This window comes from Corythoichthys intestinalis, chromosome 17 (genome assembly GCF_030265065.1).
Source record: "Corythoichthys intestinalis isolate RoL2023-P3 chromosome 17, ASM3026506v1, whole genome shotgun sequence".
NCBI classification, from domain to species: Eukaryota; Metazoa; Chordata; class Actinopteri; order Syngnathiformes; family Syngnathidae; genus Corythoichthys; species Corythoichthys intestinalis.
Window position 1 is genome coordinate 42,195,074 of NC_080411.1, and position 25,309 is coordinate 42,220,382.

The 25,309-nt window shown below is 39.9% G+C and overlaps 1 protein-coding gene across 4 annotated transcripts in view; it reads left to right on the forward strand.

The window, feature by feature from the left end:
- whrna (whirlin a) overlaps positions 1-25,309 on the forward strand; it is a 321,443-nt gene that overhangs the window by 193,412 nt on the left and 102,722 nt on the right. For 3 of the 4 annotated variants that reach the window (XM_057818241.1, XM_057818243.1, XM_057818245.1), the window contains exons 4-5: positions 3,289-3,566; positions 21,899-21,935. In XM_057818241.1, coding sequence (XP_057674224.1) covers positions 3,289-3,566; positions 21,899-21,935 — 315 coding nt within the window. The remainder of the gene's footprint in view (positions 1-3,288; positions 3,567-21,898; positions 21,936-25,309) is intronic. The other variant, XM_057818242.1, reaches the window with a different exon arrangement.

The following is a 25,309-nucleotide window of genomic DNA, read 5'->3' on the forward strand; positions in this document are numbered from 1 at the left end:
GAGTTGTTGGATGGCTTTTTGTGGGTACTTTTGTTAACAAAACAAAAGCATGTGGGGGACGCAGCACTTGAGCCTGCGCTAAGTGCGCACTTTCTCCACTCTCTCTCTCCCTCTCTCGCTCGACCACTTTCTTCCTCACTGCTCAATCTGACAATGCCGGTCACATTGAAAATAACAGCGGCCCGCTTGGCGGGTGCCGGTAACACCTGCGTCCACTCCACTTGCTTGTCTCTGCCCTTAGCTCTCAATATACTTCAAACGGCGCCATTGTAGTCTGTTCGCGGCAATGCTTGAGTGGGTCGTTCCGCGCATGCGTTAATTGCGTTTAATATTTTAAAGTGATTAATTTTAAAAATTAATTACCACTCGTTAACACGTTAATTTTGAAAGCCCTAGTTTTTTTGTGTTTTGTCGCCCTCTGCTGGCGCTTGGGTGCGACTGATTTTATGGGTTTCAGCACTATCCTTGAGCATTGTGTAATTATTGACATCAACAATGGCGAGCTATTGTACACCAAAGAACTGTCTGAGGACTCGAGAAGCAAAATTGTGAGGAAGCATAGGCAATCTCAAGGCTACAAGGCCTTCTCCAAAGACCTGAATGTTCCAGTGACATCAATAACTGTAATGCCCATGGCAATATCGCTAACCTCCCGAGATGTGGACAGAAAAAAAGATTGACGAGAGATTTCAATGAAAAATTGTGCGAATGGTGGATAAAGAACCTCAACTAACATCCACACAAGTTCAAGCTGTCCTGCAGTCCGAGAGTACAGCAATGTCAACCTGTACTATCCGTCGGCATCTGAATGAAAAGGGACTCTATAGAAAGATACCCAGGAAGACCCCACTTCTGACGCAGAGACATAAAAAAGCCATCCTGGAGTTTGCAAAACTTACCTGAGAAAGCCAAAAACGTTTTGGATGAATGTTCTCTGGACAGATGAGACAAAAGTAGAGCTTTTTGGGGAAAGGCATCAACATAGAGTTTACAGGGAAAAAAACGAGGCCTTCAAAGAAAAGAACACGGTCCCCAAAGTCAAACATGGAGGAGGTTCCCTTTTTTGGAGTTGCTTTGCTGCCTCTGGCACTGGACTGCTTGCATGGCATTAATAAGTCTGAAGACTATCAACAAATTTTACAGCATCATGTAGGGCCCAGTGTGAGAAAGCTGGGTCTCCCTCAGAGGTCATAGGTCTTCCAGGAGGACAATGACCCAAAACACAATTCAAAAAGCAGTAGAAAATGGTTTGACAGAAAGCACTGGAGACTTCTAAAGTGGCCAGCAATGAGTCCAGACCTGAATCCTATAGAACACCTGTGGAGAGATCTGAAAATGGCAGTTTGGAGAAGGCTCCCTTCAAATCTCAGAGACCTGGAGCAGTTGGCCAAAGAAGAATGGTCTAAAATTCCAGCCATACATTGTAAGAAACTCACTGATAGATACCGGTGGTTGTTCGCAGTTATTTTGTCTAAAGGTTGTGCTAACAAGTATTAGGCTGAGGGTGCCAATACTTTTGTCCTGCCCATTTTTGGAGTTTTGTGTAAAATGATAATGATTTAATTTTTTTTTTCATTCTCTTTTGTGTTTTTTCATTGCAAGCAAAATAAATGAAGATATCACGACCAAAGAATTTGTAATTGCAATCGATTTCTAGGAGTAATTGAGCATTATCTTAAAGAATTGCAGGCGTGCCAATACTTTTGGCCAGCAGAGCTCCAAAAACTGTAGCCCTAAGCTTAATTACAAATACATACACAAACATATTAGCTGAAAAAACTTACAGCCTTATATGGGCCAAACCAGAGCGCAACTGTCCTTTATCCATGTCAGACGAGTCTGTTCCTCAGTCATACAAGGCGACAGTCCAGTCAGACCCAATGCTGCGACCGGAGGGCAACTTATCCTCCGTCATCAAACAAAATACAATACTTTTGGACTTATGGATAGTTATTTTGAGGAAATTCGGAACTCGTTCGTAAACCGGGAACCACCTGTACTGCCATTTTCAATGTTGGATTACACAGTTAACTGTAAACCATTACCAGTGAACATACACTCAACATCATAAGATACATTTTTACAGTAATTTTCGGACCGTAAGGAGTCCCCGACTGTAAGCCGCCACAGACCAAATTTGACTCGAAAACAGCATGCTTTCATTGATAATCGCACTGGACTATAAGCCGCAGCTGTCCTCACTATATTATGGGATATTTTCACCAAACCGGTAACACTTTATTTGACCATCATCGTAAGACTGTCATAAGACCGTCATTATGACATGGCGCTATCATGAGCATTAATGAATGCTTATGACAAAAGTCATTTCGTGTCATCCGGCAAATTATTTCACTTTTAAATAGATGTAAATGTGATCCGAGCTGGACATAAATGGAGTTAGTGACAAAAATTTATCGAATGACACTTAATGATATCTGTCATAAGCTTTCATTAATGACAGTGTCACGTCATAATTACGATGGTCTTATGGTGCTCTTATTACACTCTTATGACGCCGCTGTCAAACAAAAGTGTTACCTATTAACCCAAATAAATCAACAAATAAGCCGCACTGGACTATAAGCCGTAGGATTCAAAATGAAGGAAAAAACTAGCGGCTTATAGTCCAAAAATTACGGTATATTGACTAAAATAAAATAAACTAGTTATAAATGCAAATAGTTCCATAGCTGAAAAAGCTTCTCTTGAAATAACGCAAAACTAAATACATACTCAATGTTTGAACGACTTCAGCCAAGGGCTAGACAAAAATAAACATTTCCTGATTTGTAAATATAAAAATAAAAATACACTTAAAAAAGTATTAAGAATATTTCATTTAATAGTTCCCACTATCCATTCTCCATAAATATCCTAGCAGTGATAGATGATACCTGAATTTTCGTGTGTTTTAGTTTGTCTTCTTTTTCCTGTCATGTCAGTTGTTGGTTTAGATGCATTACCTTGACCGCCCCCTGCATTTAAGAAGGACCAACTCCGACAGATTTTTTTTTGCAGTGCCGTCCCATACCGTCACTGCAAAAAAACATATATCTAATACAAATACTGTTACACTCTTAATAAACACTTTGCATATATACTTCTGTACTCTTCTAGTTTTGCCACTGCCACTGCTGCACTTGTTTTTCTTCGTTGTCCAAAATGGCAGCTCCCAAAATTATTCAAACACTTGCTACAATTTAATTGTTTCAATCATTTCTACCTCCTCCGTCTGTTATATTACCTCTATATAACCTTAAACCTACATACCTATGCATGTGACAGTCTTTGCCCAGCCCACCCTTGCAGTCCTGCCCCTCCACCACTCCTTTCTGTTCCTTGCCCTCCTCACAGGTCGGGGATCAAATCCTGGAAGTTAATGGCCGCAGTTTCCTGAACATCCCGCACGATGAGGCTGTCAGAGTACTCAAGTCGTCGCGCCACCTGATGATGACGGTGAAGGATGTAGGCCGCCTGCCTCATGCTAGGACAGTAGTTGGTGAGACCAAATGGATTGCTAGCTCCCAGATCGCAGAGAGCTCTGCAAACAACAGCTTGGCGGGGTGAGTTTGACATAATATGCTGCATTTGACATCCAACTAGTGTAATTATAGCATGAATTTTTGTGTGGAAACCAAACTTTTCAAGTTAGAGACAAGCCCCAAACAAGTTGTACAGTGAAGAAAATAAGTAGTTGATCACCCTGCTATTTTGCAAGTTCTCTCACTTAGAAATCATGAAGGAGTCTGAAATTTTCATCGTAGGTGCATGTCCACTGTGAGAGAGAAAATCTAAAAAGTAAAATCCAGAAATCTCAATGCATGATTTTTTAACAATTTATTTCTGTGATACAGCTGCAAACAAGTATCTGAACACCTGTCTACCAGCTAGAATTCTGACCCTGAAAGACCTGTTAGTCTGCCTATTAAAAGTCCACCTCCACTCCATGTATTATCCTGAATCAGATGCACTTGTTTGAGGACGATAGATTCATAAAGACACCTGTCCACCCCATAGAATCAGTAGGATTCAAACCTGTAACATGGCCAAGACCGAAGAGCTTCTCAAAGACACCAGAAACAAAATTGTACACCTTCACAAGGCTAGAAAGGGCTACAGAGAAATTACCAAGCAGCTTGGGAAAAAATGGTCCACTGTTGGGGCAATCATTAGAAAATGGAAGAAGCTAAACATGAGGGTCAATCTCAATCGGAACGGAGCCCCATGTAAGATATCACCTCATGGGGTCTCAATAATCCTAAAAAAGGTGAAGAATTTGCCCAGAACTACATGACAGGAGTTGGTCAATGACCTGAAAAGAGCTGGGACCACCGTTTCTGAGGTTACTGTTGGTAATGCACTAAGACGTCATGGTTTGAAATCATGCATTGCACGGACGGTTCCCTGGCTTAAACCAGCACATGTCAAGGCCCGTCTTAAGTTTGCCAATGACCATTTGGATGATGCAGTTAAGTCATGGGAGCAAGTTTTGTGGTCAGATAAAAGCAAAATAGAACATTTTGGTTGTGATTCCACTAACCGTGCTTGGAGGAAGAAGAATGATGAGTACTATCCCAAGAACACCATTCCTACTGTGAAGCATGGGGTGGTAATATCATGCTTTGGGGGTGTTTTTCTGTGCATGGGACAGGACGCTTGCACTGTATAAAAGAGAGGATGACTGGGGCTCTGTATTGTGAGATTTTGGGGAACAACCTCCTTCCCGCAGTCAGATCATATCAGATAGGTCGTGGCTGGGTCTTCCAACATGACAATGACCCGAAGCACACAGCCAGGAAAACCAAGTAATGGCTCTGTAAGAAGCATATCAAGATTTTAGCATGTCCTAGCCAGTCTACAGACCTAAACCCAAAAGAAAACCTTTGGAGGGAGCTCAAACTCTGTGTTTCTCAGCGGCAGCCCAGAAACCTGACTGGAGGAGTGGGGCAAGATCCCTCTTGCAGTGTGTGCAAACCTGGTGAAAAACTACAGGAAAGCTCTGACCTCTGTAATTGCAAACAAAGGCTACTGTACCAAATATCAAAATTCGTTTTCTCAGGTGTTCAAATACTTATTTGCAGCTGTATCACACAAATAAATCGTTATAAAATCATACACTGTGATTTTTCTTTTTAGATTATCTCTCTCACAGTGGACATGCACCTACGATGAAAATTTCAGACTCCTTCATGATTTCTAAGTGGAAGAACTTGCAAAATAGCGGTGGGTTCAAACAGTTATTTCCTTCACTGTATCTCTATTTTGGCATGCATAGCAACAGTGGTTAAATGCCTTGCAGTCAGGCCTCTGGCTGCCAGCAATAACTGTTTGGTTGAAATTGTCTGTGTGGAAAGTCCATTCTGTTGCTGCAATAGTGACAAAGTCAGCTGAAAGGCATAAGTGGCAATAATGTTTATTTGGGAGAGGCAAACATTTTGAGTCTCTCTGGGATCCTCTAGAAAAGAAAAAAACTTCAAAAGTGGCCAAGCAAGGTCACATAAAAATCTATTTTAATGTTATTATATACCCGTATTTTTCGGACTATAAGTCGCACCCGAGTAAGTCGCACCGGCCAAAAATGAATAAATGAAGATGAAAACGCATTTTTGGGGAAAATGTATTTGATAAATTGAAATGCAGGCCTTGAACACCCTCTTGCCTTTTAGTGTGAAAAAAAACATGTGAAATAATAAACAGGTAGTCCCCAGGTTACGAACGAGTTCCGTTCCTACGCTGCCGACGGAACCCGAATTTCTGCGTAAATCAGAATTAACCCTTCAATTACCCCTAAATACCACCTAAATCTCAAAATAACTCTCCAAAACACGTATTATACATCATATTAATAAAATTAAGTAAAAAAAAAAAAGAAAAATAGATATTTCTTTCTGGTAACATTGATCACACCATAGTTCTTCTTACAACTGACATTCATTAATTTGTCACCGTTAAACTATGAACACACAATTAGGAAATGCAATCATGACAGAGCGTACAATATTGCTATAAAGTAAATCAATAGAGACGTATTCCATCCATGCAGTATCTACCGCTTGATCTGGGGTTGGGTTGCGGAGGCAGCAACTTTTGCATGGAAGCCCAGACTTCCCACTCCACAGTTACTTCAACCAACTCCTCCAGCGGGATCCCAAGGCGTTCCCAGGCCAGCTGAGAGACATAAGCCCCTTATAGACTTATATCCCGTTAAAATTCCCTTGTAAGGTGATGTGGGATTTAGCCGTGTCATGGCTTTCGCACATGGAGTGATGTCCCAGGTATAACCCGGGGGACACTTTCACACACTTGTCCCGTGTTGGCAACTCGGTGCTCTCTGTGGGAGGGCGGCCGGCACGATTTTATAATCTGGACATTAAGTCATTTTTGGTTGGCATCAGCGACAAAATAAATGTCAGGGAAGTTCACTGTTGAACTTCTAGACAAGTATCAATCGATAGCTAAACTATGAGAAATGAATCAGACTCAGCCAAGGATTGCCTGCTTCAAAGACTTTATAAACAAGATATATCTCAAGGGTACAAATGGTGTGATCCAGCCAGGAGCTGTGACCATGCAGGAGTACAATGAAAATACACAAGTCAAGGGTCTATATGCTTGTTGAAAGGGCGTTGCTCACTCTGAAACGATACCTTCTACGAAAACGAAAGTGAACCTTATTACAGCTCATCTCTGGTGATTTTCCACAGAAAAACATCCTGAGTTTTGACCTTGGAAACTAGCTGTAGCTGGTACAAGAGGGAGTCAAATCAGATAAGGCAGTCCACAGAAACCCATTGTATTATGTTCAAAGAAATACGTGTGCAGTGCAAGAACATAGATGGATACCGTCTCACATGAAAGCATAAAAAACACATTGTTTGACAGCAGTTAATAATTGTGTTTTATAAGCATGAATAAAATATTGGGTTTCACAATAAACCACATATTTCCAAAGATGGACTTAGGACTGTCTTCCTCGCAATTTAATTTCATTATATGTTTTCAGTTTAATTAAGCTATTTCAGGTTTGCCATGTTGATAATTGCGATGTTAGTTTACCGCTTTTTGTCTTACTGCGAAGAAAGGGGAAATGCGATTGACCTGCCATGATATTTACGTCATTAGCCTTCTGCCATGACCTGGGAATGAAATACCTGCTTTTACACATGCTTCATCCCAGGAAAGTCCCGGACACAATTCTGAGACACGACTCATTAAATGTCCGCATAATCTCCGTGTCAGTCAACCCGGGAAATTGCTTTCAAACAGAAGGGCTACCTGTTTAAATCCCGGGATTTAAGTTCAGATATGTGCGAAAGGGGCTATAGTATCGCCAGCGTGTCCTGGGTCGTCGGAGCCAGACCTGGAGGTGGGGCTTGAAGGTGATATCCATGAGGCCCGGCCCACACAGCCCGAAAAGGCAACATGGTTACCCCTTCCCATGGGCTCACCACCTGTGGGATGGGCCAAAGGGGTGCGTGGTGAGTTGCCCGGCAGCCAAAGGCGAGGGGGTCCTGGCGGTCGGACCCCCAGCTACAGAAGTTAAAAACATATAAACTTACAAAAACATAGCGCAATGGCTGCACAATAATACCGAGTCCAAATCTTGGGCAATTCAACAAGGAAAATCGCAGCTATTAGGGGCACCGCTCCAGCTGTGAAAACAAACACTGCTCAAAGGGAACCATGGATAAAAAGACATGTAGTTCTTAAAAGATAAATGTTAGTACGAATAATACTTTGATATTAAAACCCTTCTTAATGTTTTCGTTTTAATAAATTTTGTAAATTTTTAAATTAAAAAACTAGTAGCTTGCCATTGTTGTTGACGTAACAGGGCCACGCTGCCGTACCTCACAGTCACTCCAACTATGTAAGATAGTGATTTAAATATACCACAAGGTGTCAATGGCGAGTTTTACATTCATAAGACATCAAGCTAATGAGTGTGTTTTGTCCCTCGACTGACGCCGTAGCTCCCTGTTTTTGTTGTTTTGGTTTTTTTGACTGGGTCTATTGTAATTCACGTTCATTATTTGAGTGTTGTCTTCATAAGACTCCTGAAAATGGCTCCCAGCATCGTTTGTGTATTCATCCATTCATTCATTTTCCATGCGGCTTTTCCACACGAGGGTCGCGGAGGTGCTGGAGCCTATCCAAGCCAACTACGTGCAGTAGGCAAGGGACACCCTGAACTGGTTGCCAGCCAATCGCAGGGCACAAGGAGACATACAACCATTCACGCACACACTCATACCTACGGACAATTTAGAGTGTTCAATCAGCCTATCATGCATGTTTTTGTAATGTGGGAGGAAAAACCCACGCAAGCACGGGGAGAACATGCAAACTCCACACAGGAAGGCCGAAGCCCGGGATTGAACCCTTGACCCCAGAACTGTGAGGCAGACGTGCTAACCACTCAGCCACCGTGCCGCCAATAGCTATAGTTTGTGTATTGTGACTAAATATTGCTATTTAGTGTATTTGTTGAGCTAAAGGAGTTGCTAAATATTTAAATATAGTTTGACAAAGTCTGAGTAAGTTTGATGTGTATTTTGCGCATCTATTTTGATTGTGAATGCCACTTCTCTTTGCATTGTTGGGTTAACTGTGTGAGAATAGGGCCTCGGTAATTACATATTCAAGCACTTTTTTTCTTGTGGACATTTTTTAAGGGATATGAGTATTAGTTTTGTAGTATTTTCACTATATGATACTTATGTGTGTTGTGAAAGAGTTGCCGAAGCTTATGCCAATAAATGGCGCGGTCCGAGCTACGAATCTAAATGCCTGTGTCCACGCTCCTTTCTCTCTCCCACTGTGGATTAAAGAAACTACAATGTCAGTCAAGGGAAAAAACACACTCATTCGCTTGATCCCTGATTAATGTAAAACTAGCCAATGACATCTTGGCTTGGCAAGAGTGACAGTTGGAATTCTGACAGTGTGGCCATGTGACGTCACAGCACACACTGTGACGTCACATGGCACACACTGTGACGTCAACAACAATAGTGACCTATTAGTTAAAATAGTATTATACAAACTGTATAAAAACGAAAACATCAAGAGGGGTTTCAATATCAAATTCTAATAACTTGCACTAACAGTTATCTTTTAAGAACTACAAGTCTTTCTATCCGTGGATCCCTTTAAATGCTTCATGGAGTGAGTCCTCTCAAATCCACTCACGCGGCTTAGAACACCACACAACACACTACCACAGGTGTTTAACAAGCTAAATGACTCAGCGCCTATTAAAGGTAGCGCTCCCAAGCTTCTCTGGCAAGATCAAAGCAGCACCCTTGTCAATCATCGTTAACTTTAACAAGCTGCAGAGCAAGAAGAGCAGCAGGAGGGATAGTCAAAGGCTGTTTGTGATCAGATCGGGACATCTCTATAAAATACTGTATTTATTTTTTTTTTTTAATTGGAAAAAAATCTGCGATGGACTGAGGGCGTGATTTTGCATGCGCTAAGTATCGAGGATCACTGTACCAGATATGCATAGTATTTAGAGATCAATTTATTAGATTACATTAATCAGTTCTAATAAATACATTAAATGACAAATACCATACTGCACTTACTATCAATGCTGAGAGGTGGCGGCTATACACTGTTACGCGACAAATAAAAACAAAAACAAAAAAACGACTGAAGACAAGAAGGCTGACGAGACTCCGGCATCGTAAAGTAGAAATTACGTAAGTCGGGCATGTCGTAACCCGGTGACTACCTGTAATAATGTGTTAATAATATCACACATAAGTCGCTCCAGAGTATAAATCGCACACCCAACCTATGAAAAACCTGCAACTTATAGTCCGAAAAATACGGTAATGTATCTTATACTTTATATACGGCTGTTATAAACGGTCATACCCCCCCAAAGGAACACAATTACAATACTGTAGCAGCAAACTGAGTAAAGATCATAATTAAAAAATATTCTGTTCTAACTACAAATGCAAAGCTACTGAATTGTTATGTATGCTACATATTATAGTGTGTTTTTTAGTAATGCTAGGCATCCAATCATGTGGCTCTTTCTATCCTGCTGTGAATTTTGTTTGTCACTAGTAGACGTCTAATCCATTTGAACTGGGAGGGTGGCAGCGAACAAAAGTGCATCAAAGGATTGGACATTTATCGTCATACATAGAAGCTTGCCAATATTTTTCATAGATCACATAATATAATCACTTTAATCTTCAGTATTTTCCAGGAGCCCCTCCACAATAACCATCAACATACTTGACCTTTGACAGCTAGTAGGGATTTAAGATCTGCAGAGCAGATTTTTATTAAACTTGTCTTATTATTAACAACACGGGAAAAAGACTCAACACAAAGACGGACTTATTCATCATGTGCTGTTTGTGTATAAACATAGTTTGCCAACAGTAGAAGAAAATATATCACTGAAAAACATCAACATATTTCTCCCTTTAGCCATTAGTGTAATGAAGGAGAGCCAGATGCTTGGCATTTAAGAATAGCTGCAGAAAAAGTGAAACTAAGGGGTAAATGAATAACGCACTGAAAAGAATCTCTTTCATCATCTAATGTGATCTGACATCCTTCCCACTGATGGCAAATGTCACACCCTTTCTGTGGAAAAAAGCAGTGATTTCAGCTTCACGTGAAAAGGTAAAACCTCTTTTGAAGCTGCCAAAGCTGATCCACCTATCTTGTAGGCATGTCTGGCAGCAGGTCTTGGCTCCAAGAGTGAATTCCAGATTAGATAGTCTTGATGAAAACAAATTTAGCTGTAATCTACAAAGCAAACATGGATGCAAAAGACTTTTAAACAAGAAATATGTGCTAGAATCTCCCTTGAGTTATTATCCATTGGTTATTGGGTTGCTTTGCAAAGGACAGATGGCTGCTTGTGTGACGGCTTTCATCTATTTGTCTCAATACAAGACAATAGATGTGTTTTGTTTGATTGAGAGCTACGGTGTATAACTCCAGCAGAAAGGGATATTCCATATCTATGAAAGAAACAAGAAATTATGGCAGAACCAAATCACCCACGTTGACACCTTGTGTATGCATTACTTGAATGGAAATAAAAATTCAAGAAAATGAGGTATGCTTCAGAGGCAGCCGTTTAATTCAACATGGCTCATGTATCATAATTTTCAGAATTATGTATTCTCATGCAGAGACAGAATTTAGAGGGGTGCAATCGCACACTGCAAAAACACACCTCCTTAAAATGCCTATTACAAGATTAAAAAAAAGCCTTAAATAGCATTATTATTAGTGCTGTCAAACGATTAAAAAATTTAATCTAGTTAATCATATGTCAATTGTGTGATTAAGCATGATTAATCACATTTCCCTCGGGATGAATAAAGTTGCTCTTCAGGAAAAAAAATCGAGGAAAATACTATAATTGACTTAAAATTTGTTTTAAGATGAAATGTATGGTGTGTGAATAAATTAATAATTAACCAAATAGTTTTAAAATTTTATTTAACAACTCAAATAAAAAATAAAATAAATTGTCTGTATTAAACAGCAAAGAGTTTTAACAGATTAAAGTGCCTCAGACTAACAATGTGGCTCAAGTACCGTTTGGCATATTACCCAAAATTGACTCCCAATTTAAAAGGCAGACAAGCACAATACAGTGACAATAGCCAGTATTTCAAAAAATGTGTAAACAACTTGTCTGTTAAATTCAACATTTGAAAACAAATAAATGCAGCACTTGCAGTTTTACACTATATGGCCTGAAAGCTGTGTGAAAAAAATTAAAAAAAAAACAATTTTCACACACTTAACTGAAAAACATTACACTAAACTGTGTGTAAAGATGTTTAGAAACACTGCTTAAGTTAGCCATACTCTTATTATTATTTTTTTTTTTTAACCAACTTCTCAGGCAAACTAGCTTGTTGACATTTTCAGATAACAGGGCAGATCTTTTCTTTTGAACAATGTACCCTGTCAAAGAAAATAGTCTCTTGCAAGGAGGCAGGTGTGACCAGATACTTTTTTGCAAGGTGGGCCAGCTTACTGTGGGCACTATTGTGCGCAGACCACCACTGTAGTGGACATGAGTCCATGCTGGCATTGACTTGTACCTGTCTTGTGGTTTGTCAAGATTTTCAAGGCCCTCGTCTTCGACTATGTTAATGGGTCTACACTCTACAGTCTCTGGCTACCCATGTAGTGATAGCAGTAGTCAACCTACTTGGTTTCTTCTTGTTGGCAAGTCCGAGTCCGCACTCTACCAGTGAAGCTTGATGACTGCGGCTTGTTCCTGCAGTGTTAGCGTCATTGCTAACACTAGCGAAGATGTGCCTTTCCCGAAGGTGGTACTTTAGGCTGGTTGAGCTTCGATGGAAGGACAGTTCATCACAGAAGTATGTGCACACAACTTTGGTTTTATCCAGGTTTCCATTAGGCAGCTTTTTAAAACGGAATTTGGTCATCATCCTCACTCATCGTGGCTGGCTGCATTATGTCCTGCATTGCCGCGCGGAGAATGTAAACATCAGCATGTGGGACTACGGGAGGCAGTTGTGGCCAAACTTAGTGTGAGCGGTAAATTGTTAAACGTTTTTTTTTTTTTTAATGCGTTAATATTTCCAGATTAATCATGGTCGTTAACGCGTTATTGTTGACAGGCCTAATTATTATATGAATTAGAGTCATATTTTGAGATGATTCGACTATATACAACAACTGGGTAAAGCGCAGATGACGAGAAATTAGTCTGTTATTTTGCCGTTTAACCCTGCCTGTCATTATAGTGCCCTAGTGTCCCCAGCTGGAGGATGACGTCGGCGGTGTCACAATTTCATCTGATTTAGAATTCAGTCCATTGAGGGGGAATTATTCGGAACGCGGAAAACATGACGAAGAGAGCAGCAAAATGTTAGTATTCTCTACTCCAATATTTTTACAGGATATTCTTTTTATCGGAGTATTTTTCCTCAATTGCTAAATAAATGGTATGGTCATGACAAATAACAGTCTTGTGCTGAATGGAATATGAAATATTAAAAAAAGCATTTATTCAGTACGACGGCAAAATTACTGCAAATGGTTAAAACTGCCGACTGCCGAATGGTTACTCCGGTTTTTGTCATTTCCCTGCCCCAGCTTCGGAGGCAAACTAAGAGGCATGACGGCTAACCGACATGCTAAACCGAACCGAGTTATGTTTCAAAAGTCTTATTCTCGCCTTTTGAAGCGAAAAATCACGCGCATCTACTCCGGATCATCTCACACTACGGCGGGGTTGTCGACTGTCTTTGCTGATCGGCAATCCGCCCGGCGGCAAGCCAGTTACAGCTCGTCGTTCCCGTGTTGCGGGCTGGAGAACTCGTTTGCAGGGGAAGCAGCTGGACAATGACCACCGGACAAACCGGCCGACGTCAGAGGAGTGCGTAGCTGTCACATGGTCAACACGAATATGGCGTAAATTAATGCTTAACTACACAGTGACGTAAACAGTGAGAGAGCGGCGCGCAGTTGTTGTGCAGCTAACATGAAAGGATGTGTCTCATGAGATCTTTTCTACATGTCCATCCATGATCAAACGTAAGTTAATAGTCCTTTATTTGAGGAACGTTTGTAGTGTTTACTTTGTAATCGCTGTATTCGCGGCCATTTTTAACACAAAGTTGAAATTTTTGATGGGGTGGAAAATTTGACAGAACATTGGGCACACGACGAGGGCAATAAGCCGAGTATAGCGCTCTCCCGGTGGGCACGCGAAGGACCAATGGGGGGGTGTGACAAGCCGCCGAGCATCCGCTGAGGGGCATTCTCGGTGGACAAGGAGCAATGTCAGCCACAGAATGCAAGCCACCTCCATTAAAATGTGTGCCATGATCCCAGTATTTGACAAGACAAAACATGATGTTTACTCACTTCCTCGTAAGTCCAATGGTCCCACAGTTGTCAGACTTGTTTTGGCCAATCTCAGGGTGGAGGTTTTTGAAACCCAAAAAGGCTCACACCCTTCTCCCTGGTGCAGCAACAAAATCCTGCAGCACATTGGGCTGGCATGATGCGAAAAATAAACAAATTAATCCGCAAAATCAGCTGAATCCGCAGTCCATCTGCATGCTATAGCAATGCTGTATTGTGAGATGCTGACCCGGGTGACGTCACATTCGCATTACTCCTCAAAACAGGATGTTATTCATTTTAATGCACGGGATTCAAAACATTGAATATCTAAATCGATCGCTTCCACGCACATCCATGTGGTCCATTTCATTCAGGAGCATTAAATACAGTGTAAAATATGAAATAAACATGCTTTTTGCTGTCATAGGCACTTAAAGAGAAGCTAAAGAGCTTTACAAATTTCGGTGTATTTTTACGAATATCAACTATGGACAAGTTTGTCATAACAACCATGTCATGTTTAACACGTAACTGCGAGGATAATTTGCGTTTTTTTTTTTTAATAGTTTTTTGCAGTCCGTTAATAGTCCCTTCCCAAACCTGGAAGTATCACCTAAATTCTTGAAAGCAACAGAAGACTATCCACAGCGAGCAAAGCAGCAGCAACGATATCAGTGATATTTCCATCGAAAGTAACCATTCAGCAAGGGCGTAGGTTTGGTTTCAACATTGGTAGGGACGATATGACAGCATAATCTGCATGTACAGTTTTTGCTTGGAACGGGAGATGAATATGACCAGATTACTGAACGAGGGTCAGGGCTACATTTCTCACCAAAATGAACCTAATTAACTGATACGCTAAATGATTACTGCAAAAGAAATCTGTATTGATTTATACTAACTTTCATGTGTATTGGTTCAGGTGATAATCAGAGATATCAGACGACTAGGGATGGGAATCGAAATCCGATTCCAATTCTGAACCGGTTCCGAGTGCTTCGAGGCCACGACATCACAATGAAAAAGCCTTAACGATCCATTTAACGAGTCCTGAAGACGCATATTGCGTCGTGACTGTCTTGTTGTCAAGATGCATCAAACTAGCATGGCGCCAAGCACCACCCGCTCCAAAGTTTGGCTACACTTCACCAGGAAAGAGGGTGAAAATGAAAGGTTACAATGGTTTAGCACGAGCATTGCAGCTGTAAACATAACAATGACAACACGTAGGTTCGCTCGAGCTCAAACGCTCGAAAGTGTGTCTTCACTTCACGAGGAAAAATTACAACAACACAACTTGCAATCATTGCAAGGTGGAGATAACTGCATCGGGAGGGAAGGTTGGGATAACTGCACCGGGAGGGAATAGACTGCACTGTCCTCACCGAGACAGCTATACAGCTAGCTAAACTCCGAAATGACGATACAGAAGACGTTGGTATAATTTGCTGACTTTATTCGACCATCACTTGAAGAATGAAACTAAAAATAGAAATGAAACAAATCAATTTCGTCCCCAATAACAAATAGGTTTGCATCAACGTAAATCAGCGATGATTAGTTGCTAATTCAGTAACAACAACACGATTAGCATGCGTTCGCTAGCATTAGCACATCGTTCAAACCACTACACAACTGGATTTAAGTGTCCGATCGCGAGTGGAAACACACAACAACAACACAAAAGATGATACATACAGGCGTTGCCTCTGTAGATATTTTACAAACATTAAGAAAGAACGTAGGCTCGTAGCAGTGCTTCCCTCTCTCACTAACTCGCTCACTCGCTTGGATGCGGCATTTCTTCTTCTTCACGTGAGCGCGTTCTTCTTCGCGTGAGGAAGCGCATGGGTGACCCCACTTGAGCGTGAAAGCACCATAAAAACTAAAAGGCATGCATTTCAACATACTGGTAAATAATACTTTAACAGGGGTCCCCAAACTACGGCCCGCGGGCTGGATACGGCCTGCCCAGACATTTGGTCTGGCCCCCTGAAAATACCAGAGAGCATTTTGAATTTTTTTTTTTTTCCCTCAATAGTGTTATTTATTTTCTGGCCTTTTTCTGTGAAGAACTCAGAGAGGGTTGTTTGGTTATTATCTATTTGATTAATAGTGTTATAATTATTAATTATTATTATTATATTATATTATATTATTATTTTTTATTTTATTTACTTTTGTTCCGTGAAATAGCCAGAAAGGGTTATTTGATTGTGGCTTTCTGAAAAACAATAATTTTTTTACATTTAGGTACTCCTGCAATCGTCACACTTTTTCTGTTACAAACTGACCCCAGCCCCTCATCAGAGAAGGGAAAAGTTATGTGGCCCTCACTGGAAAAAGTTTGGGGACCCCTGCAAGTTTAACACATATTGCCAACGGCAGACCAACGACCTATATGCGAATATATACCAATATTTTTTATTTCAATTAGAAAAATGTTTCAGTAAAATGTTACACATTCTTCTGCATTTGCCACTTATTGCTACAGTTAATATTGAGGCTTTGGGCCTCTTTTGACCTTGTTGTGGGTTTGTAAGGTTGTGACTTCTGATGAAACAAACTCAATGCCAATCAAAACAGTTGTTCTTCTTTTCCCCCAAATTAGAATCGATAAGAGAATCGATAAAGAATCGAATCGTTAAGCAATATCGATAATGGAATCGGAATCATAAAAATCCTATCAATTCCCATCTCTAGTTGTGACTTCTGATTAAACAAACTCGATGCCAATCAAAACGTTTGTTCTTCTTTTCCCCCAAATTAGAATCGATAATAGAATCAATAAAGAATCGAATCGTTAAGCAATATCGATAATGGAATTGGAATCATAAAAATCATATCAATTCCCATCCCTACAGACGACCGATCTACATCTGAGACTACCCCGAACCAAAGTACTCTAATGAAATTCTGAGTGACGTGTGATTTCTTTCCCAGATTTTTTTTCCATGTCAGTTCATGTTCATGTCAGTGTCCTCCTGAAGTGGACCCAATCTTGGATAGCTCCCCGTTTTTTTTTGTTTTTTTTTAAATAAAGGAACTTGCACTCTGAAGCCACTGCGTTGTATTATTGTAATGCACATAATGCAAACAAAGATCCAGATGGCTAGCTTGACTTTGTTTGTCTTTGTGAGGCTGGCCTGACCACAGTAGTTTTGCAGGTTAGCATGTCCACACAGTTTATTGTTATGCTAACTCTGATGATATTCGGACTTTCTTTAGCAAAATTAGTGGTGTTTCCCCCACTTCCGCAACATTGACGTTTTTTTACATCACTGCTGCTGGCCGAAAAAACACTTCTAAAATCCCTCCTTTTCGAAGGGGGCGAAGGAGGCAGGTTGGGTGAAGTCCAGGAGTGGGTAGTAACGCATTATATTTACTCAGTTACATTTACTTGAGTAACTTTTTCTTGAAAAAATGTAATTCTTAGAGTAGTTTTACCACACAATACTTTTTACTTTTACTTGAGTAGGTTTGTGAAGAAACACTACTCTTACCCCACTACTTTGGCCTACACTAGAGTCGTTACATTTTTCGTCTTCATTCTAAATATTGACTTTATTATTGCCAGCGAAGCCAACAGTGGCCGTCTCAGTTCCACCAATGAGACGTCGAAACAACCACATGACACTATTATACCAATCAGAGTTAACGATGTTTTTTTCTCCACTAGAGGGCACTTGCACTCTTTGTTTCTTATTGTTGTTCTGGTCTGAATTGGAGGATTTTTTTGTTATTATTTGGCCTAATACGGACATGCGATAGGTTATAATAATAATATAGTATAGCAATAATAACAACAGTTCATATCAATCAAATTGTGCTGAGGAAAATATATATCATGATTTAAAAAAACAAACATTGTAAGCATTTACTCACAATGTTACACATTACTTGAGTATTATTTTCAGCAAACACTTTTTTTACTTGTACTTGAATAATTTTTTTGGATGACTACTTTTAACTTGAGTAATATTATTTAGAAGCAATGCTACGCTGTGAATTATTTGGCTACTCTACCCACCTCTAGTCAAGTCATCAGCCAATCAAATGTGCGTTTGGGCGGGGGGGGGGTCATTCAGAAAATGAAAAGGGATAAATGTAAGTCTGAACATAATGAATATAATTCACTTACTAATGGTAGGGTCTGTTTTATCCTTACAACATATGGGAACACAATCTAAATTACCTATATCACTGAACTCATATAATACAAATAGGGTTGCTTAAAAGGACACTTTAAGCATCCTGAAAAGTTGGTAGTGTTATGTCCCTACCGTCCCTATGCAAACCTACGCCCTTGCCATTCAGGATCGCTCTTTTGTGACGCTAATGATGGCAAAGGCTCCCAGGAAATATTACCGGTACCTACAATTAATCCCTACACGTTTGAACCTGAGGCGTCAGATGACGACGATTTACTCGGCACAGCAGACGCTGGTGGTCGGCAGCTCGACCTTCACGAAAGCAAGAGTGGTAGACATCGAGCATTGTGATTTCTCTCTGAACCTTCTCCCCCCCAGTCATTCTGTGATATAATTATCAGTAATTGCAAGACAGACGAGTAGTTGTATAGATCTAGTAATAAACGTATCAAGTTGACATGAATAGAGAACCTGTCAGCTGTCTTATGACAGGCAAGCAACAACAACAACAAAAACAGGTCACAATCAAGTAATAAATGTGTCAAATTGCCAGTAGGGGTCTACTTACATCTTTGAAAAACCAAACTCTTAGGCTTTCAAAGCTGTCTTCGCTGAAATGTTGAGAACAAAAGACGCGATCGAGGAGTTGTTCTGCCATTCGTGCCGTAGGGAGCGGCAGTACGCTGTGGTCGGGCAGACAGTGCGGCCCAGCCAGCGTACGGAAGTCCGCTCAGTCCTTCTGATGGAGGCTCTGCCTGGAGTAGGGTTCATCCCAGCGAGGAAACCTTGAGGTGCAAAGAAAGTGAGGGCTGCCGCTCGGCAGCCGGCCACGGTTGGATCCCGGCCCCGGTGGGGGTTAAAAGTCTACCAGCAACCGGGCGCACCACCGGCCCGTCTCACCCTGATATGTTTGAACACCGGGTAGAAGTTCTTCCGCTTGAATCTCACAAAAGATGTCCGAATCCATGCAGAAGAAGGTTTTTTGGGCCACTCATAGTCTCGAGCCATCGCATGAGCAATTCATCGCTACACAGAGATGGCATGACGAATCTCGCGAGTAAAACCCAGAAAAAGTTTGCAATATATGACGAGGTATATGCAGACCATTTTTTGTTCCAAAACACCCATGCGGCCAAAACAATGTCACAAAAAAACTGCCGTAATTCATTTCATTCTTCAGGCCTGTATTTTAAGACGCGTAATACGACCACAACAAAGAGGAGTGCTCACGCTGCATTCGAGGAAGGTAAACAGCAATGATGGCTGATCGCGACAAGTTGTTTTTAATTTTGGCCATCAAAAGAACATTTTGACCTCCAGCAAACCTGCCTTCTTGTAAGCGATCAAATAGTGGAGGCGTTCCAATTATGTTTTTCCAGATTGGAGGTTGGAAACTCCGACTTTCCACCTTTGTCAAATGCAGCATCAGTCTGCTTAGTTAACTGATGGCCGGCAACATAATGAAATGTGCATTTAGAGGCTGTGGAAACAGACAGAAGAAATGGGCAAGGCAAAGTTTCCACAAATTCCCTATAGAGAACGAGGAAAAATATAAACTGGTAAATTTACTGCTGGCTACAACATAAAAAAAATCACTGGTGAAAAAAACGATGTGATATCACTCCGCCCTGCTCCTCTGCAGAGCTTCTGGATCACAAATGTTGCTGTTCATACTGCAATTATTAACATGCAATTGCAAGATTTAATAACTTTATCCTGAAAGAATAGCCAACACTATTGATTGCATATTGCATGGGTAATCGATGATTTTCATGTGTGCATATGTTGTTTTTTTATTGGCATGCTAAGGCGGCCAAATTGACTTGCGCTAACTTAGCCACTCCGGAGCCCTGAAAGTAAAAAATAATTTAAAAGGGTTAAGTGTGATTATTCACTTACTTATTTTCCCCCTTCTGTCATTGTTTGCATACAAACCTCACTAAAATATGAAAACCTATATATGTTTGGGTGGTTTTAGTTAAAGCACTGTTTTTTTTTCATCTGTGTAATTTTGACAAAGATCAGATCACATTTGATGGTGATTTTATGTTGAGAAATTCCAAAAGGTTCAGATACTTTTTCATACCACTGAATGTCGATGCGTTCGTATGTCGAGGTAGCATTGTATGTGCTTTTAATAATTTGCACATAGTGAGGAAATATATTATTGTTAGATAGTAACTGACTAAGGGGGGTTTGAATTTGATATACAGTATGCCATTAACTGAGAAGAAGCAAACTGATGTAATATCTGTTGCTACTGGACTGTCTCAGAAAATTAGAATACACAATATTCTAATTTTCTGAGACAGTCCTGTACATTAATCCACCATTTAAAGCAGGGGTGTCCAAACTTTTTGCAAAGGGGACCAGATTTGGCGTGGTAAAAATGTGGGGGGCCGACCTTGGCTGACGTCCTTTACATAGAACAATATACAGGACTGTCTCAGAAAATTAGAATATTGTGTATTCTAATTTTCTGAGACAGTCCAGTATTTGCAATCAAATTGTAATATGCTTCAACTAGAAACGTCTTCACTAACTCCAGGCAGTGTTTAAATAGATGAGACTTGTGACCAACCCAGCATGTTTTCTGCTTTGCATGTGTTTGATCATGTTACTCATCAGTCAGTCCTTTGCATTTTAGTTTGCTTGGATTTTTGTTACCATTTGCAAAGATTTCAAAGCATTGGGATCTCTAGAAAGTCATTCAGTGGTGTGGATGTGCATTATAGTGAAATCAACAGGGTGCTAGGATTGACACAAACAATGCTCAGTTACTGAATCTTTAAAGGTAATTGGTTTTGAATTGTGTCTAGACGTTAAAAAAGACCCCTTTTTTTTTTTTTTTTTTTTTTTTTTTTTTTTTTTACAGGTTTTCTCTCATTTTGCCATGTCACAAGCAATACCAAAAAATGCTGTCAACAACAGTTAGCTGTTAAACTGCCCCTGTCCTGGCTTTTTGCTTTTCCTTTTCACATAGCCATTGTGTAAAATTTACCATTCATACAAAACAGCGACGCAGACAAAAACAGTAAAAAGGCTGCTTTGGTTCGCAGATTGAAAGGAGCTACAAAAAATGATAATAATAATAAATGAATAAAATAAACCTCACTAGACCGAGGTCAAATCTAATGGGGTTCTTTTGCTGCAACAACATGGTTACAGAGGGATGCAGGATAGCAACTGAATTCCCGATATTCATATGTAGCTCAAATTACTGAGAAATGCTGTTGTGAGTGTTTTTATTATAGTGCACTGCCTTTCTTCAGCCAAGACATGGTTTTCTGCACTCAGCTCAGTCAAAGTGCGTGCTGCCTATGCAACCTTTGTAACTGAATACTGGGCAGAGTACTCAGTGTTCCCTTCCCAATGGAATATAATATGTAATCAGCTACTCTATCAAGCATATAAAGCACACAAGACTAGACTGGAAGAAGTAATAATATCAAGATTAAAGTCTATAAATACAGCTAGTAAAACTAGGTATGTCACCAATCTGATCATGTTAGCGGAAATCGGGCCCAATCACGTCACTGAACAAAGGCTCATTCGCTGCCACCCTCCCAGTTCAAATGGATCGGACATCTACTAGTGATAAGCTAATTTAAATTCATAGCAGAAGTCTGAAAAGAGCCACATTACTGGACATTTATCACAGTCACTGACAGCCTTTGAGTTAATTGTGCTACTATCCTATTTAGGAAAAAGTGATTTCATTCATACGCAACATTGCAGGACTCAGGTCGGGTCATAAAAGGCCAAACTAATCCACAATAAGCATTATAATGCCATCATTAGTGTCGATAGCGAGCTGTTTTCGTTGTCTGGTGTCTAATTGGTCTTCATCGCCTTTTTCACAGATACTCTGTGGAACAGGGAGCCTCCGCTGCTGGAAAGGTGAGTTCACAAAATACTATAATATATGCTCCTCTGTGAATACTTTGTAAATACGGTTATTAAAATGAGGGATTGCTTTATTTATTCCAAGATGCTGTTTTACAAAGTTCATGTTCATTCTATCCAATGTTGTTCCTGGCAGACCTTTTTATTCTTGTCTTTGTATTTTATGGACAACAAAATGTCTTTGTCTACATCTAGTTTTAAAAAATCTCATACAAATCGCGTCTAGTTTTAGTTAGGGTTGGGCATCGTTTTAATTTGAACAGTTCCAATTCCATGTTTCGTTTACGGTTCCAAACGATTCTTGTTTCCGACTCTTTTAATAGGCAGCCTCAAAGAAATTGCATAGTTTATATTAATTTCTTAACTTCTCGATTATTTTTTAAAAATCATATCAACTTTAAATTAACTATGAATTTCTCACAGAGCTATTTTTAAATTGTAAATAAATATCAGTCTTTGAACTTGAGTATGATGAAGTTCCTTTCCACAGGAGTGCACGTTCACAAAGATGTTTATTTTTCAAAAGCTCACGGAGAAAACATCACATATTCTTTTGCCTATGTTTTAGAGTGTCTTATGCTGCAGGCATTTTTACATGTTATTGAGCTCCCACTGGTAAGCTAACCGGGTGCAGAATCATAAGCGGATTTTAAGGGGGGCCTAATAGTGTCATTGCATGTAACTGACTTTCCTATATATGATTATGAAATATATATATGTAATATATGTTTTTCAGCAAAATATTGTCTATAAAACTTGCAAAGCAATAACACAAACAACTAAAATGAATGAAATGGGGAAAAAAAATTTGTATGAGCCATATTCCTGATTTGTGTTATTAATGTCATTTTACTCCTTGCCACTAGGGGCTGTCAAAAGTTTCTTTCCACTGACCTGGAGTCAGCCCCGGTACACTTAAAATGACAACTAATCATGACACAGTGGTTGGTAGTGAGGAGGGCAGAACAGTTTTTAACTGTGGCTTAGTGCATTGTGCTCGAAATTTGTTTGTTCCGTTGTGAATACGTTTTTGAGTGTTATGGTTTGTTACTTTTATTTGGATAAAGAGCATTTGAGTTAAGTTACAAGACGCCACCAAAATAAACTATTGGATTAGAGAAATGGACTCGCTGTGTATGCATCGCTTCTTCAACTGCACTAGGCGCACATCATCACAGAATTATTTTTCGAACTGATCATGGGACTAGCACCTCAGACAGTCATTTGCTTTGCTTAGCCAAAACCACCCAAAGACTGAAGAGGCAAGATGGATATAGGTAATTTTTTTCAAACTTAATCTTTAAAAAGTGACAACAACTACTGAGCAAGAACCATGGATTGAAAATGTGGACCATGAACCGCCAGAGCGCTCTGTCAAAATGGTGTGCTGAGTTTCAATTTGCCCCACTAAAGATGCTAATTGTATAACAGAGCCACCACCGGTGTCTTGCCAATGAAGTTACCCCCATCAAAAATTGTATGCCCTGGCCGCGGGAGCGCACACACAGACACATTAGTTATGAGTTATGTCGACTTAAACAATTAATTGAAGCCAGAAAAGAACCACAGTTATATATTTTGAACATTGACGTTTATTAAACTGGAGAAACTCCACAAAGGACTTGAATTATAGTAATAACAGTTATAGGTCATCCTACGAGTAAAACCGTAAAACAGTAAAACATGGCCTTTTTTACGTTCAGTACGAATGTTACGTTATATGGCAGAAGAAAAAAAAAAGTTTTTTTTTGATGGATGGGTCATGTTTTAAAACCGCGCATATAACTGCATCACCTACACATGGAAATCAAGCAAATCAGTGCAGCGCAGTGACTCCCCCCAGGGGGTACAATTTTTGATGAAGGTAACTACATTGGCAAGCCACCAGAGGGCGTACCATATTAAATGGATGACGATCTTGGCGAAAAGTATAGCTGTCCTAAGCATATTATTATAAATATTCTTGTAAGTTAATTTATTGCTGACACTGCGTTTCGGGGTCATCAACATGTTGTGCCCCCCAGGCCCAAAAAGTCAAACTCCTCCTATGTGCAGAATATCAAACAAACTAAAAAACAACTTGTAAAACCCCAGTCCAGATTAGCAGCGGGTACAGTATAAATTCAGAAACAGATTTTTTTTTAGGAAAATGATTATATCTGCCTTCTCAGGCAGGAAGCGTTAGTCAATAAGCGCATAGTGTCTCCTGCAGTGGAGAACACACTTTTACTGGGAGTAGAAGAAGAGTGAACGCATAAATATGAGAAAGCGATAAAAAGTTGCAAATATTACGTAGGGGGAAGGTAGCTGTGAGCCGCTACGCACTTTACATACCTTAGCTGGGAGCTACGACAAAGCATTAGTATAAATTCTTCTATTGATTATAATTTAATGTAGATGAGGCAAAATAATCAGGATTTCCTGTTTTGTAAAAGCAATTCTTAAACAAAAGATGCTTCTAATACTGTGGATTTTAATGGAGGCGGCAACGCGCTACGTAAAGTACGTATAGCTGCTGAAATAGATATATTAGCCTGATGTAATAATACAACTTATTCTCGTACTATTCCATTCATTCATACATCATCTACCACTCAATCCAGGATCAGGTCGCGGGGGCAGCAGAAGACAGAAAAGCGCTGTCATAAATTCTCGTTTTTCGAGCATGTCGTCAGATGTAGAAACAAATGGGGAATTTTATGTCGGATGTCGAAAAGATCGCGTGTTGAAATGATTGTCAAGGTACCACTGTGTATTCCATCTTTCCATTAGCGGTGTAATAAAAACTGTGGTCAACAAGTTGACATAGCTGTACTTGTTACCAAACATCCAGTACAGTATTTAAACATGATCTTTTGAATATTATCAATCTAAATTAAAAAAAATCTGCAGTTTTTCTTTTTGTTATTAGATTAAATGAGAACCAATAAATAAGTTTAAATCCATTTAAAATAGAAACAACGAATGATACACATATTTCAACCATTTCTGGTATGTGAGTCTACTAAAACCCCATAGCAAAAAGTATGGAATCAACAGTCTCGGATGAGCACTCACTCAGACATTTTATCATGTAGAACAAACTTGGATAAAAAGCTTGAAAAATAATGAATTAGTTCAAAAGTCATATCATCAAGGACTGAGGGAATTTTGATGTTTTCTTGAGGCAGTCATCTTTGTAAATCAAAATGGAACAGCACCAAACCAAAGTTCCTGCATCGTCACCTTGTCAAGAGTCCAGAATCTGCATTGGACAAGGTGATGGTGGTGGAACTTTGGGTTGGTGCCGTGCCAGTGAGATTTACAAAGATGACTGCCTGAAGAAAACATCAAAATTCCCTCAGTCCTTGATGATACAGGGCTGCATG